Source organism: Hyalella azteca, unplaced genomic scaffold (assembly GCF_000764305.2).
Source record: "Hyalella azteca isolate HAZT.00-mixed unplaced genomic scaffold, Hazt_2.0.2 contig408, whole genome shotgun sequence".
NCBI classification, from domain to species: domain Eukaryota; kingdom Metazoa; phylum Arthropoda; class Malacostraca; order Amphipoda; family Hyalellidae; genus Hyalella; species Hyalella azteca.
The window spans coordinates 108,412-124,814 of NW_025930760.1; the positions used below are offsets into that span (position 1 = coordinate 108,412).

Below are 16,403 nucleotides of genomic sequence, written 5' to 3' on the forward strand. Positions count from 1 at the left end.
CGACAAATGTTATTATCCGATGCTTCATGAATCTGATTTCACGCATAATAACAAACTTTGGCTTCAAAATTCGGTAACTTAGCAAAATATTCGCCATCATATTCGGCCATCACGTGGCAACGATATTTAGTGAAGAGTTTACATATCAAATGTTTAAAATCAATACCAACAGTTGCTAAGTGAGGAAATAGGACATTCCATTTGATTACGGTGCAATATTCCCTACAATACTCCTCTTATAGTGTGGGAGTAACCCACAGTTATTATGATATGGAATTATTAAGGTAATATAATTATTTGTTAGCTGTGCAATTATTGTTAATAATTATTGTTAGCTGTTTTCCTTAGGTGCCAGCAGCACACTGTTCTCCAGTAACTGTTCTACGCGTTGCCGCATCGCGAGTGAAAGCGAGTGACGCTTACGTTTTTTTGCTGGCGTCAGATCCGACGTTGCATTTTTGCAGCTTGACGTGCGAGAAGACGTGGAGACAAGTGCACGGTTGTACTAGCATGAACGTTCGAACTCTTTAGGAGTTTAGGCTATCGTTGTCAGGTAAAATATACACAATGAAAACTCGTTAAAAAAACTCCGTGATACAAAATCAAAATTTATTACGAGTTTAACAGCTTTTTCTCAAATAAGAAATCAATTTCAACGTGGACAGCTCTACACTAAATAAGACAGCGTTTAACAATGAACGTCAAAGTGAATCGGGATTTTCTATGATAAAACGAGAATAAAACAGCCATTTCAAATTTATCATCTAACAAACTTAATCGAAATCATTTTCAAATGAAAAATTCGTTTTCACTTAGTAAAATTTCTTTCACAACTGTTGTTGAAAAGTAGAAATGTTTGATTTTGGGAACAATGCAGTCTTGCCGTTTGAACGCAAAATAATGACATTTCTATGCATAAATCAGTGCTCTCTCAAACACATGATTCGCTTGTAAGCGAATCTTGTTCATCTTACATCTCTATGTTTTTTGTACACTAACAAAACAATAATAGTTAGGATAGCTTCATCCCATAGAAGTTCAAGCGCATCCATGTGTTAAATAAATGAATTAAACCTACTCACGGTCACTGATGATGAGTCAACGACTCTCACCTGACTGATCAAGAACGGAAATGACGGCTCATTAATTCAAGCGTTAGCATTGCTCTATTAAACGCACGCCTGTCTGATTCTACCAGAACTTTGTTCTCAGAACTTTTGCTCGCGTTGGTCCCTCCTGAGGAAACAATACGAAGGTTTGGAGGCCGGCGCCCCACATTCCATAGCCGAGCCACAGCCACCGGAGACCGAACCAAGCCTTGGGTGATGGCTTTGTGTTTGCTTCGCTTGGATTTGCTGGCTTTGTGTTTTTTGTGTTAGATTCGCTTGGATTTGCAAACAATACGAAGGTTTGGAGGCCGGCGCCCCACATTCCATAGCCGAGCCACAGCCACCGGAGACCGAACCAAGCCTAGGATGATGGCTTTGTGTTTGCTTCGCTTGGATTTGCTGGCTTTGTGTTTTTTGTGTTAGATTCACTTGGATTTGCCCTCCTTTTAATGCTGGCATATAAGGTTTCTGCTGCGTTTTTTGCACGGTGACATTACCATATCCTCGCCTGACGGGAGCAACACCAGCCGACAGACGAACGTCTCGTGCAGTGCAGTGATCGTCTGCTGGCATTCCCAGCACAGGCGGCAGGCGGGTCTTCACCATCGCCTGCGACGGATGAGTAAACGAGCGGGCGCTGTTGCCGGGCCGACATATTTTGGCGGCGGCCGTCGGGGCGTCGGAGGTCGGGCGCTGCTGCTGCGGCGAGACCTTCACGCACGCTCTGCTGGCATCGCTGCTGCTGTTGCTGCGCCTGTTGCCCGTACACTGAGATCAGTGAGATGGGAATTAGAAATAGAATAGGAAATAGAAATATAATTAGAATAGAATCGAATAGAATAGATTAAAATATAAAATAATATAATATAATATAACAGATTAGAATAGAATAGAATAAGAAATATAAAAAAATAGAATACAATAGAATAGAATAGAAGTGTAGGCGCTGAAGAAATAGGCCCATGGCCTGTTGCCTATTCTTGAACTTTTCGTGACTTGATTCACAAGGGATCCGGCCTTTGGAACCCGATCTTTCCATAACTGACGATTGATTGAGATAGCTGCTGGACTTATTCTTAAACTAGTCAATGAATTCATATATCATTTTATATGCTTATCAGTAAATACGGTAAATTGAACGCTGTTTAGTAGAGTTTACAGAATTATTTTCAGTGTAATCTGTCATAAGCATTACCTTGCCATGAATACGAGAACCTGTACCTATATTCATTTTCAGACCTATTCAATATACATGAAATTTGTATCAGTAAGACCTGCAATACCTGCAGACGCAGCGTCCCTGTAAGACCTGCAATACCTGCAGACGCAGCGCCTCTGTAAGACCTGTAGAGAAGACTTGCAGGTCACCAACGGGCGGGAGAGCGTCGAGTGCATTCGTCATCACAGCGGCGACCTGTAGTGGACCAGCAACCTGTTATCTTGATAACAACCTGTTATCTTGACAACAACCTGTTATCTTGACAACAAACTGTTATCTTAACAACACCCTGTTATCTTGACACCCAGTTATCTTGACACCTGTTATCTTGACACCCAGTTATCTTGACAACAACTTGTTATCTTGACAACAACCTGTTATCTTTACAACAGCCTGTTGTCTTGACAACAACCTGTTGTCTTGATAACAACCTGTTATCTTGACACCCTGTTATCTTGACAACAACTTGTTATCTTGACAACAACCTGTTATCTTGACAACAACCTGTTATCTTGACAACACCCTGTTATCTTGACAACAACCTGTTATCTTGACAACACCCTGTTATCTTGACACCCTCCGTTGAACAAATACTTCCACCTCGGTTTTCAAAATATCTAGTTTATTACTGAAGCCTATTCGGAAATCAAAAATATCATTCCTCATTCAAAACCCTTCATCAATACAACTGTGTTTAAATCACTTTAACGTCTTAACCTCAGTCGTTCATATGCAACTTCACAAAATATTTCGGCTAACATTTAGCATACTGCAATCATGCAACAATTTCGGGCATTCCACTACATTACCTGAGTCAATACATTATAAGAGCATTGATGACTTCTCATTAACAATTTTCATGTTATTGTGATGATGATTTTGCCAGTATTTTAGTCTGGATAATAAGTCTGGATAATATAATAAGTATTTTAATCTGTATAATTCCAAATGCAACAGTATGGTTATAACAGACCACACCTGGGGATCGGGGTTGTCTCCGGGCGGGGGAAGAACCTGGGGCAGCCAGAGCTCCCTGGGCACCAGACAGCTCATCGCTAACACCCCTGCCCGGTGATGAATTATCTGGTATAACTTCAACCACCATCAAACTTGAGCTACAACGCACAAACATACTTATTTATTGAGTAATAAACCAAAAATATTAGACCTTTTTCATTGAGCCATAAAGCAAAAATATTAGACCCTTTTGGAACTCAGCAAAAAAATCTTCTTTCAGCTCATGTTTCTAATATAGCCACTTAGATTTTAATGGCATTTCAATAGCCTAATACGGCAAGAGGCCAATATTTCAAAATATAAACCTTATAGCAATCTAACCATTGGAACTTTCGCAGGATTTTCTACCCAGAAAATTCTACATCGACCCACCAAACTCAACCGTAAGCTAAGCTTAAGAACTTGTTTTCAACAATGAAAAAAGACGGGAAAATATGTGATATTTTGGGGCCGTATGAAGATTCAGACAAACGCGACCTCGCAGATATGACCTGTTATCTTGACACCCTGTTATCTTGACAACACCCTGTTATCTTGACAACACCCTGTTATCTTGACAACAACCTGTTATCTTGACAACAACTTGTTATCTTGACAACAATCTGTTATCTTGACAACAACCTGTTATCTTAACAACACCCTGTTATCTTGACATCACCCTGTTATCTTGACACCCTGTTATCTTGACATCACTCTGTTATCTTGACAACAACCTGTTATCTTGACAACAACCTGTTATCTTGACAGCAACCTGTTATCTTAACAACACTCTGTTATCTTGACAACACCCTGTTATCTTGACACCCTGTTATCTTGACAACACTCTGTTATCTTGACAACAACCTGTTATCTTGACAACAGCCTGTTATCTTGACATTAAACTGTTGTCTTGACAACAGCCTGTTATCTTGACAACACCAAGTTATCTTGACAACAGCCTGTTATCTTGACAACACCAAGTTATCTTGACAACAGGCTGTTATCTTGAAAACAACCTGTTAATTTGACAACACCCTGTTATCTTAACAGCAGCCTGTTATCTTGACAACAACCCGTTATCTTGACACCCTGTTATCATGAAAACAAACAACCTGTTATCTTGACAACAGCCTGTTATCTTGACAACACCCTGTTATCTTGACAACAACCTGTTATCTTGACAACACCCTGTTATCTTGACAACAACCAGTTATCTTGACAACCTGTTATCTTGACAACAACCAGTTATCTTGACAACCTGTTATCTTGACAACAACCAGTTATCTTGACAACCTGTTATCTTGACAACAACCTGTTATCTTGACAACCTGTTATCTTGACAACCTGTTATCTTGACAACAACCTCTTATCTAGACGTCACCAGTTAAATAAACCTATCCACATCCGCTTTCAAAACATTTCGTTATTAACGAAGTTTATTCGGAAATCAAAAATATCATTCTCATTCGAAACTATTCATTAACACAATTGTGTTTAGATCTCGTTAACGTCTTGACCTCAGTCCTTCATAACCAACTTCACAATATTCCGACTAACATTTCACTTACTGCAATCATGGAATCAATTTCGTGCATTCCACTGTATCACCTGAATCTATATACGTATATGTAACAGCATTGATGACTTCTCATTAACAATTTTCATGTTATTGTGATGATGATTTTACCAGTATTTTAGTCTGGATAATATAATAAGTATTTTATTCTGGATAAGTTAGTCTGGATGCAATAGTATGGGTACAACAGGGCACGACACCTGGGGATCGGGGTTGTCTCCGGGCGGGGGAAGAACCTGGGGCAGCCAGAGCTCCCTGGGCACCAGACAGCTCATCGCTAACACCCCTGCCCGGTAATGAATTGTTTGGTATAACTTCAACGGCCAACGAACTTGAGCTACAACACATAAACATACTTACTTATTGAGCCATAAACCAAAAATATTAGCCTTTTGATTGAGCCGTAAACCATAAATATTAGACCCTTTTGGAATTCCGTAAAAAAAACTTCATTCGGCTCATGTTTCTAATATCGATACTTAAATTCTAATGGCATTTCAATAGCCTAATACGGCAACAGGCCAATATTTCAAAATATAAACATTAGAGTGACGTAACCATTGGAACTTCCGCAGGATTTTCTACCCAGAAAATCGCGGAACCAAGGGCACCTGCCTCTACATCGACCCACCAAACTGAGCCGTAAGTTAAGAACTTGTTTTCAACAATGAAATGGACGGGAAAATTTGTGATATTTTGGGGGCCGTATGAGGGTTCAAACATACGCAACCTCGCAGCGATGTCATCCTGCATGTAGCCGTCTTATCAAAACTAAACATAGCGTCCGATATTTCGTAAACATTTCGTTTCGAGGTAAACATAGCGTCTGATATTTCGTCTGTGATTGATGGGTTTAGCTTGAAATGCAATCAGTGATTGGCTAAAAGAGTTACAAACTCGAAAATATTTTTTTATGGTACCTCCCCTATAGACACCAAGGAAGTCGGAAGTCTAGAATTAGAGAGTTCCTCGAAACATAGAACAGTACAAACATGTGAAGTGCACCACGCACCATGCAGGGCACCACACATCATACAGGGCTCACCACACAAACTAACACCCTGACGTATACATGACACACCATGAGGGGCGGGGTATAGCACCACCCGAGGGGTGATGGACACCCCGGTGTGTGGTGTGTGGTGCAGCGTACACACCAGCGCCTCGTCTCTCTCCTGCAGGCTGTGGTGCAGCGCCCGCACCATCTGCACGCACCATCACGTACCTCATCACTCAGCTAGACGTTGTCAGCTCATGCAGTAAATAAAGCGAGTATATAATATGTAATAATATATTATTACCTTGGATAATAAAAGATTATTTATACTAAAAACGCAGCAAAGTCAGAATTATTTAATGTTAATTTAAGGCTTTTAAGCATCACTCGATCAGTAAGAAGCAGTCAGCTCAGGCAGTGAACAAAGCGAGTAATATATTATATATATATAATAATATATTATATATGTAATATATTATTAAATAAATAATATATTATTACCTCTAATAATAAAATATAATTTACACTAATAACGCAGCAAAGTCAGAATCTGGGAAATCCCACACCGAGCACCACAGCACCGTAGTGTCCGTGTTGAAGATAATGGCTGATTCCTGCAATACTCGTGTGTTCAACGTCTAAAAGAAGCATATCTATGACCATCTAGTCTTATATTGAGCTATTATTATCTCTTTTATATTTGAAGCATACAACGACCTCAGCCGCAACACGGAACTGAGGTTCTCCAAAATTTCTGCATCAAATTTTCTATTATTTCCATGGATAATTTTTAGTTCTTGAACCAATACCAGGTGAATGTTGGCTAGCGTACAACAGGGACTAACTACCCTAATTCCAGCTACCAAGCCTTAACCTGCTTCTGATAAACAAAACGGCAAAGTAGTAATAAAAGTCTAATATTTATCAAGCATTAAACTAAACCTTAATTACAAGGCCGCTAACTTGCGAAGCTTATTCAGGCGCTGCCAACGCTTCCGATGCTAACCTAAAATGGAACTTCATTGTCACAGGAAACGAGGAAATTTTTATAATACTTTAATAGACAAGTGTAGTGACCAAAATTTTATGCCCACCTGACGCAACAGAATTATGTAACATCTGCCAATAAGCGTGCGGAACGCGTTGAAAGCAAGTGAAGCACAAACGGAACACAACCATATAGCAGCCACGAAATTTAATCAATTTGACCACAAACTCTTCTCCAGGTAGGCCAAAAATGCATCATCATAAGAGGATGCTATATTCAATTATAATAAATTCAGACCAGTTCTTACGATGCTTTTGTAACATAATTCATTTGCTGATTTTAATAATGGGAGAAACTAAATAATACGAGCTACAGCAAAGATTAAGAAATCATATATAGTTCATCTAATACAGAATTGCACTATCGTTCTTACACTCAAGTACTCGAAGAGAACATTCGAGATCAAGGTGGCCGTCGTGTACCTTCACGTAGACTAACTATCATTAATTACTCCATACATTGGAGAATATAAAACAAATATTGAAGAGAACCACTACAAGGACATCGCTAAGCTAATTGACCAACGTGCGACAGAGATAGAGGCGGTTACTAAGCAGAGTGTCCTTAGCATGCGTCGAGAAAAGTCGCAAATGCGCCGTGCGCACTCGCAGTGACACGTATACATTACACGTCATGCTTATCAGGAGATACTGTCACGAACAGCTGATAATGCACCCGATCAGGCTGGACCAATCAGAGGCCTTGTAAGCAATCTATGATCAGCTGTTACGGCAATATACAATACACTATATATTATAGTCGTTGTCGCGAGGTTGTCGGGGTGACAGGATGTTACTGAATTTTCTCAATTAGAAAGCACGACATGGAAACGCTCATTTGATGACAGCTAACTTCTTTTCGGTTTTTGAATTTATTTCATCATGAGATTTCGAGGAATCGCCCGTTTTATGTGATAATTAATACTTGAATCAGATCAGAATCGTCACAAAAATTTCGAAGTCGTACAAGATACGTGAATTATTGCGCAAATTTTTAGCTGATTTATAACATTAGTAATAGAAACTAATGAAGATAAAGAAAGCATCAAACAAAGATTGCAAATGAAGTGGTTTTAGATATGACGCCAAATTTTGAAAATTGAAGTTGGAAACATCACCATAAATGTTGCCTAAACTATTTATAAATACGATGTATTTAAATGCTGCAAACATGGTCGGTAAATGCTGCAAGTTATACCTGTTCGTTGTGCTCGTGCTGCTCGTACGTGAGGCATGCAGCAGCAGTGGGCAGCACGTGCAGCAAGGGACCGCAGCACCACGCAGGACTCATGCTGCTCAGCGGCACTCGTGCAGCAGCTGTAGCTCTGCAGCACTGCACGCTGCCTCCTGCAGCATAGAGCCTGGCTGTCTCAACGCAGTAATTGCGATGTAACCATATAACTTTATAAATATCTTTACACCTGCAGAATATTTAAAATATAAGCCTTTTAGATGTAAATATAAATAAATATAAAGACTGTTAATGATATGACAGTTAATGACATTACAGTTAACACTGTTACATTACATACAATACATGTAACTGTAATGTATGACAGTTAATGCCATGACAGCTAATAACACGACAGCTAATAACTGTCGTGTCACAATAAGATCACTAGTGCAGCCGACGTTACCGCCAGCACTGGTAAGCGTCGTGCGTGTGGAGCAGACGAAGAAGCTGAAGCGCGCGTGAAGCTTGGCAGGCAGCAGCGCCGTGTTGATGCTCGTCTCTAGCACGTCCAGCAGAACTGCTCGCACCAGACAAGTACTCCAGTCACTTGTCTCATCGCTTATTTCTGATGACTTGGTCAAGTTTTATGTCTACAGCCTCTAACAGCTTATAAACTATTATTAATAAAATACTTAAAAAAAAACTTTTTAAAAAACCACGTTTTTCTTGTGGACTAAAAAGTAGAAAATAAATTATGGCTCGCCCCAAAAAACGTGTGTCGGGCAGATTTATTTATTTTCTACTTTTTAGTCCACAAGAAAAACGATTAAGACTTGATTAAGTATGACTTGACGTACGTATCGATGATACGCAGCGTTAGCGCCAGCTCGTCTATAACGTGAGCGCCCGCACGTCATACTATATATATACTTTACTCACTTAAAATAATTTAGGTCTCTAATTTCAGATCTCTAGAACAATCAGAAGTGGGCTAATTTTCGATGTCAATGTTAACAACAAACAAACAAACACGAAGCTAAGCTAAGAAAAACGTGTTAAAAACAATCAAACAATTGGCCATCAACAATGAAATAAATCATTCACACATTTATACTATTTACTACTGTTATAACTTATAAGTTATAAATAATGAAGTTATAATAATAAATAATAAAGTACGTAGTTAACGGAAATTATTGTATTCACTATTTAATAATGATATTTTTGCGAGAAATAGTCTTGCAATTTAACGCAATAATAAACTTTAATTTGCTTCGATTTATGTTGAAATTGACCATATATAGGGAAGCAGCCCGATAAACAAAGAAACAAGTTTTCAGAATACCCCTGAACGAATCAGGTCGGGGTGAAACAGAGTCACATCGGTGAGACATCGGTGAAACATCGGTGACATATGTCCCCTTATTTCGTATTTGATAAACTAGCTGGCTTACGCTGAGGCTGGTCGTGCAGTTGGTTCTGGTCGTGCAGCCGGTGCTGGTCGTGCAGCTGGTGCTGGTCGTGCAGCTGGTTCTGTTCGTGCAGCTGGTGCTGATCGTGCAGCTGATGCTGATCGTGCAGCTGGTGCTGATCGTGCAGCTGATGCTGATCGTGCAGCTGGAGCGTAAGGTGAGGCTCGGCTCCTGCAGCCTCCGCGAGCCACGCCTGCGCGACGCAGTAAAGCAACACGTCATTCTATCACATCACACTATTGAACACAAATTTCTGCGATACAATAATTATGTACGAAGGGGCTTTCTAAAAATAACATTTAGAACGGCTTACAAATCTGTCCTTTTATGTATCGGTTCTTTGATGGATCCAAGTATGATTTCGTTCGATTTACTGGGTTAAGGGATCTCGTAATAGGAATTTAAATACAACCAAAGTATGGCAGAATAACGCATTAAATAATAACATTAAAGAACGATCAATACAGTCATAGCAACATGGAATTACTGCTCTTGTAGCAGGATACAAAAACGTCAAAACGGCCACGACTACTTCGAGGTATCGATACGGTACCTTGGAAGAAAGCGTATCATAGTGATATCGGCGCGGAAGAATAATCCTGATGTGGCCTGTCGCCGATCCTTGTACTTTTCGTGACTTGTTCACAGGAGATCTAAAATCAGGTCCTTCGACCAAATCTTTTCCAAGCTGACGATAGTTTGATATAATTACTAGACTTCCACTGGGTTCGACATTGTGCTAGGCATTTCAAGTCTGAACATACATATATACATATCTCCATAGCTTCGTCTAGTCTGTTCGTGAACGCGTTTGTACTCGGAGCGTCAACGATGTAATCGGGGAGGCTGTGCCACATGCCGGTGATTCGAAGCGAGAAGAAATGTTGTCGCGTCGAGGAGTTGAAACGCGATTTTTTAGTTTATAGCCGTGGCCCCTGGTGTTGGTTCTTGTTTCAACAGGAAAGCAGAATATTGTTCGTGTTATTGAATTGATGCTCGAGTTGAAGTGTCTTAGTTACCATTAGGTTTTCAATTCACAGACGACATATAATACTCGTGCCTGTCTTTAAAACAATCTTCCTAATGCTGCTTACGGATGAAATTGAATTGGTGCACTTTGACTAACACATTTGTGCCTCGTGACAAGTAATTTAGGACACGTGACAAGTAATTAGCAGCGCTCCAAGTGTATTGCTTGTAGATTCATCATTTGATTAGCAATAAAAGAAAGACAACAAAAGAGAGATATTGAAACTTTATGAAGTGGACTGGAAACCGCCAGTCCACGAGTGCTCTGTTACACTAAATGTAAAAGAGGATTAATCCACATGAGAGCTCATGGCTTCTAGCGCCTCAACATTTCTCGTGGTTCTCATTGAATGAAGTCTTTCTCTACCGCCACACCTCAAATGCTCCAACACCTCCTTTCATCCAGAAGCGTCTAATCGTTTTTACTCTGCCGAATTAGTGAATGCGAAGTTAAAATTGCTAAATTTTCTCCAAACATTTTCACTTTGAGTTATCCTTATCTATTTAATTCAATATCTACACTTAATTTTCATTATATTTTCTCAGATGCATGATGGTATCAACAGCTGGAAAAATTTATGGGGACCAATAGCGACCAATTACAGGCAAGCAATCCGAAGTCATGATGACTTCCTAACTTATAAAAAAATCATTAGTGTGATCGACGGCACCTACAAATAAAAATAGTCAGTACAATTTTTCAAGTGCTATCAGTTTTCATCTCAAATGGGTATCTTATCAGCGGCATTGAATTTGCAAGCATTTCTAATATGTCCATGAGAGCATCAAAAATATTTTACTACTCCGCTCTACTTATTTTCAGCCACAGTTGGCCAGCTTCTCTGTTTTCATGTTAAATCAGAAACAACGGCAACTTAAATCTTGCCATAAACAACAGGCAATTTCAAACTTGAATACTTCATGTCAACTCAAGTTTATACGAAGTTTCGCCATTCACATCGCAGATCAAATTTAACAAATTGATCCACGAAATAAAGTTATTATGATTACGTACACTCACTATACTAAATGGGTCTAGCTGTTCAAATAATGACAAAATGACACATTAAAATGACCCATTAACACATTGACTCTGATTCCTTTATCTTGTAGTATTATTTCATTTTTTGCACTACATGTTATGAAACAGGTTTGCCAGACGGTATTTTTTTCGCGGACATATTTCGCGATTTAGTTTTTTCAAATGCGCTGGACGGCTAAAATTAATGATAGGGGTACTTTCCAATGAAATTCGATAAGCTGCAAAAAAATGGCATTTTTACACCGGAACCTACATATACAGTATACTAGTACATATTGAATTATAGGCCTTTTTTTGCTTTTTTTCGTTCGCTGAATTGCCAGTTTTTTAGGCCATATGGCAATCCTGAATTATGCACCCCTACATCCTTGAGAAATGCACTTCGTGGTACGCATATGTGCCACTTTGGAGTCAACGTGTTAAATGCGCAATAAGTGCACTGCTAATCGGACAAAGAGCCACTATTTTCTTTGAGTGTGCAGACACATTAGTGAAACATCGGTGACACATCGGTGACACATCGGTGAAACATCGGTGAAACATCGGTGAAACATCGATAACACATCGATGACACATCGGTGACACATCGGTGCCACATCGGTGAAACATCGGTGACACATCGGTGAAACATCGGTGGAACATCGGTGATACATCGATGACACATCGGTGAAACATCGGTGACACATCGGTGAAACATCGGTGGAACATCGGTGATACATCGATGACCCACCTTGAAGAGCAGCGTGAGGCGCTGCGAGTCCCCCGCGACCACGACGCACGTGACCAGCGACCCCGCGGGACCTTCCACAGGGTCCACGGGGGCGGCGGCGCCCCCTCCCCCACCGCGGGGCACGATCTGCACCACCTGTGATGGGGGCTTACTGCACCACCTGTGATGGGGGGTTACTGCATCACCTGTGTTGGGGGGGTTACTGCATCACCTGTGGGGTTACTTCATCACCTGCAGTAACCCCACAGGGGTTACTGCATCACCAGTGGGGTTACTGCATCACCTGTGATGGGAGGTTACTGCACCACCTGTGATGGGGGTTACTGCACCACCTGTGATGGGGGGTTACTGCACCACCTGTGATGGGGGTTACTGCACCACCTGTGTTGGGGAGTTACTGCACCACCTGTGATGGGGGGTTACTGCACCACCTGTGATGGGAGGTTACTGCACCGCTGGTCTTATGAACAAAACACATATATCTTTCTGTAAAATTCTGGGCGACTGAATTCTCGGCCACGCTGATGCACCGCCTTCGTCGTCCACTATCACTCCAGCGGGTTCCAGCTTACTTCTTGCTCATGGTAGTAAAATAGAGGCAGGTGATCTGGATTTGCGGCGCTCAAGAATGTCTCCAGTTGGTCGGAGACAAAACTTTTTCGGAAATTTATTGTCAGAAAATTATTTTTTATATTTCACAACTGGCACAAAACTCCTTTTCAAATAATTTTTCCTTTCAACCATTTGAAGAGTGTAAGCAAAGACATAGAAAATACAATAAATATGTGAATTTCCTCCCAATTTTTATTTAAGTGTTCAATTTTCGAAAATTAACCTGAATTATTGAGGTGTTCTTGTATCATCGCGTGAATTCGTCAGTCGGTTGAAATACTACAACCTTCAGGGTGCAAACTAACGTATGACATCTACAGACATGCCATAGTTGCTTGCGCAATTTAGTGTATATTGCATCAATGTTCCTCTAATGAAACTCGGATCTCAACCTAATTTCAGCTATTTCATCCCTATTGCCTCCATGTCTGTTGTTTGATATTGGAGAATTAACCCTACCAGTCGTCCAGATCCAGCCCATGGCTAATTCTCCATCGTAATTGTCGCCTTTACACCACCAAAACGATGGTCTGGCAATGAAGTTTCCTCAATTTGAATTAAAAAAAATCATATATGGATTTCAAGGAAATAACAGTTTGAAGATGAAGTGTTCAATAGTCGGCTCTGCATTTGTGGACCCAGCAAATGTTCTTAGCAATTAATCTTCCAGTCTTGTCTGTAGGCCTAACCCTCCGAAATATCAGGCCCAAAACCTCCCTAAACCTCCTCATGCACCATCAACTAAATACAAACTACATGGACATTTCGTCTCTATTACATGCTGGGAACCAGAACCATTAGGTTTTGGTGACGTAGCTGATCGGTATCACCTCTACCTGAAATAAGATATTTATTAATAGACTCTAACTAAAATGCGGATGCATTAATAGCGTTGAATAATATTGCAAGGTGATTACAGAGCTTATATGAAAAAATTAGTCACTCTAAAGCAATCATACACTCACAGCTTATCTGACGGTTACTTTGAGTCTACTGGGATTTTGTGATGTGCCTGGCGCTACGATATGCTGGTGCGGTCACCTCAATAATAATAATAATGCTGGTGCGATCACCTCCATAATAATAATAATGCTGGTGCGGTCACCTCCATAATAATAATAATGCTGGTGCGATCACCTCAATAATAATAATTCTACTTAGTTTCTGTTAAGTTGAACACAAATGTATAAATTGCATTACGCCACGAAATAAAGAGTTTTCGGGAAGTGCATCGAAGGGGAGTATATCAATATATTCCTTTTCGGGAACATATTGATCATCAATAGGGAAGTGAACAAAATCACCTAAATTAGATACCAAGACATTAATAAATAAGAAAAAAATACGATGATGATGAGCAGAGACAGACCTGAGCGGAGGCGACGTGCAGAGCGCGACCGGAGTGCAGAGAAGCTGCCAGGCGCTGCACGATGGTGCTGCCGTCCTCCCATGTCACCACCACCAGCTGTAGGGGCGGGGTGTGGCTGTGGTTTGCTTGGGGCACTGCTGTATCGTTTGTGCTAAACTTCGAAATGGCATACGAATAAAAGGCTATCGGGTACTTTATGCGCTTTGGCATTACTTATTTCAATATTCATCAGGGTAGAGCGATAGATACTCTTTCCTATCTTGATTTCATTCTTTTGAGTATATGACAAGACTTATTATTACTTGTCGGTCTTTTAGCTTAGCTAGAATTGCCCTGTTCACCAACTCCGTCTCTATGATTAATATTCGGTATTTAATAATTATGTCAAGCTGTGACAAAGCCATACCCGCAATACCAGCAAAATATTACGGTGAAATTTATTTAATTGTAGAATTTACCAGAATACGCGACTTCAGCACAGCAATGCCTTATTAAAAACTTCAAGGTTGACACATATCACTTTTTTTTAATTTAAAGTCTATAAAGAGTTAATTCATATACCGTAAATTGTTTCAATCATCATACACCTTAGATATATTTATCAAAATTAAAATTGCGCACTATCAATGGTTGCAGCTTTTGTCGTTCCCTCCAGCCACCATCTGTCAATTTTGGGGAAATTGGTATTGGTAAATACTGTAATCAGTCTCTCGACTCTCGCTGACTAGAGAGGACTGTATAAGTGGTGTTGTCTGCGGATCAAACTTCAGCATGTTTGTATCATGCCCCGGCAATACCAATCTCTTGACACATGGCGCATGCTGTTGGATGTGTCACTATTGCAGTGCTGCAACAGTGGTCATGAAGAATCAAAAAATGTTACTAAATGCAATTAATGTCTTCATTTGTTATAGACCAATTATTTCTGTTAAATCAAGTAGTATCGGAAGTATGACGACAGTTTGATTGTTTCAATTAGCCAAGAACTTTAAAATGAAGAAAATGGCACGAAATGCCACACATTTTCCATTGAAGACATTTTTGAAACTTGCTTCATCATCACTTTAAAAATTTAATAATATAGATATCAAATGTATGACTAAATTTACGCACTCAAGATATAAACTTTGTCCATAAATGGCATATTCAGGTAAAACTTATCTGTTAACAATTTAAATCTGTATTAGTATCACGTAAAATTATCCTCGCATGTGGGTGATAGGAACTGTTTAACTATTATTCACAGTTCGAAGAATCAAATGTCCGCCACGTGAGCTAGTGGCGCTGCTGACATGAAGGTGATTAGGTTTACTGTTAAAACAACTCCACTCACACGTCCAAAGGCTCGGTGTCGGGGAGGAGGCTGAGCTTCATGAGGTGTTGGGCGAGACAAAGCTTGGGGGAAGAGAGAGGAATAAGCTGCTCAAATGGGGTCCTCAGCAGCCCCAACCCGAACCCGGGGATGCGTTCACACCCAGCGACGCCAGCAGCAATCGTCAGCACTTCCTCCAGAGACTGGAGGATTGTGGTATCTTCAGGATACAATTTAGGGTATCATCTCTCAATCAATATAATTACAACTACTGTCAATGCCACTAGTCGCCACTTGGCAGATAGGTAGGTACTGGCACTTATCTCACCGCTCGTCACTGAATTCTGGTCAGAAACTACGATTTGCAGGGTTCGGTAATCACATGACGAGTACGAATCTGTTTTGATTGATTGATGCACTAGAAATTTGTGGTTTACTTTTGTTTATAAAATATATAGTTTCTATTAAAGGCTGGCGACTTGAGTGCTGTGGCGACTCTACCGGCATTGACGGTAATTATGAATATAATAGCGAATACAGACTGAGATCTAGACTTGTAGCTGTAACGACTAACTAGGTAAGGTGAAATTCCGCCGCCCGCGAGTAGTGATCTCTTCGGAATCTTCACGACGGGCAGCGCCAGCAAGTTTAAGTGACTAAACCAAACTAAGGAGTAATTTGCGCTCAAGTTTTTCTATCAACATTGAATTTGCAAAAAG

The 16,403-nt window shown here is 40.3% G+C and overlaps 2 protein-coding genes across 2 annotated transcripts; both read right to left on the bottom strand.

Annotated features, from left to right (window-relative positions):
- Positions 1-1,208: 1,208 nt before the first annotated feature.
- LOC108681055 lies at positions 1,209-3,387 on the bottom strand. The gene is made up of 3 exons (XM_047879800.1): positions 3,307-3,387; positions 2,428-2,523; positions 1,209-1,877 (listed from the first exon to the last, which is right to left on the bottom strand). Exons 1-3 carry the CDS (start codon positions 3,379-3,381, stop codon positions 1,209-1,211), a joined length of 840 nt encoding a protein of 279 aa, XP_047735756.1. The 5' UTR covers positions 3,382-3,387.
- A 1,671-nt stretch (positions 3,388-5,058) lies between these two features.
- LOC125177651 lies at positions 5,059-8,276 on the bottom strand. The gene is made up of 3 exons (XM_047879802.1): positions 8,143-8,276; positions 5,982-6,105; positions 5,059-5,186 (listed from the first exon to the last, which is right to left on the bottom strand). Exons 1-3 carry the CDS (start codon positions 8,233-8,235, stop codon positions 5,059-5,061), a joined length of 345 nt encoding a protein of 114 aa, XP_047735758.1. The 5' UTR covers positions 8,236-8,276.
- Positions 8,277-16,403: the final 8,127 nt, after the last annotated feature.

Excerpts from the sequence above, each read along its gene's own strand:
- LOC108681055 (XM_047879800.1), bottom strand. The coding sequence starts at position 3,381 with ATGAGCTGTCTGGTGCCCAGGGAGCTCTGGCTGCCCCAGGTTCTTCCC. Across the intron at positions 2,524-3,306 it reads GAGACAACCCCGATCCCCAG|GTCGCCGCTGTGATGACGAA; the intron begins GTGTGGTCTGTT and ends GGTCCACTACAG. Across the intron at positions 1,878-2,427 it reads CAGAGGCGCTGCGTCTGCAG|TGTACGGGCAACAGGCGCAG; the intron begins GTATTGCAGGTC and ends CACTGATCTCAG.
- LOC125177651 (XM_047879802.1), bottom strand. The coding sequence starts at position 8,235 with ATGAGTCCTGCGTGGTGCTGCGGTCCCTTGCTGCACGTGCTGCCCACT. Across the intron at positions 6,106-8,142 it reads AGCACGAGCACAACGAACAG|ATGGTGCGGGCGCTGCACCA; the intron begins GTATAACTTGCA and ends TGGTGCGTGCAG. Across the intron at positions 5,187-5,981 it reads GCTATACCCCGCCCCTCATG|GGGTGTTAGCGATGAGCTGT; the intron begins GTGTGTCATGTA and ends ATTACCGGGCAG.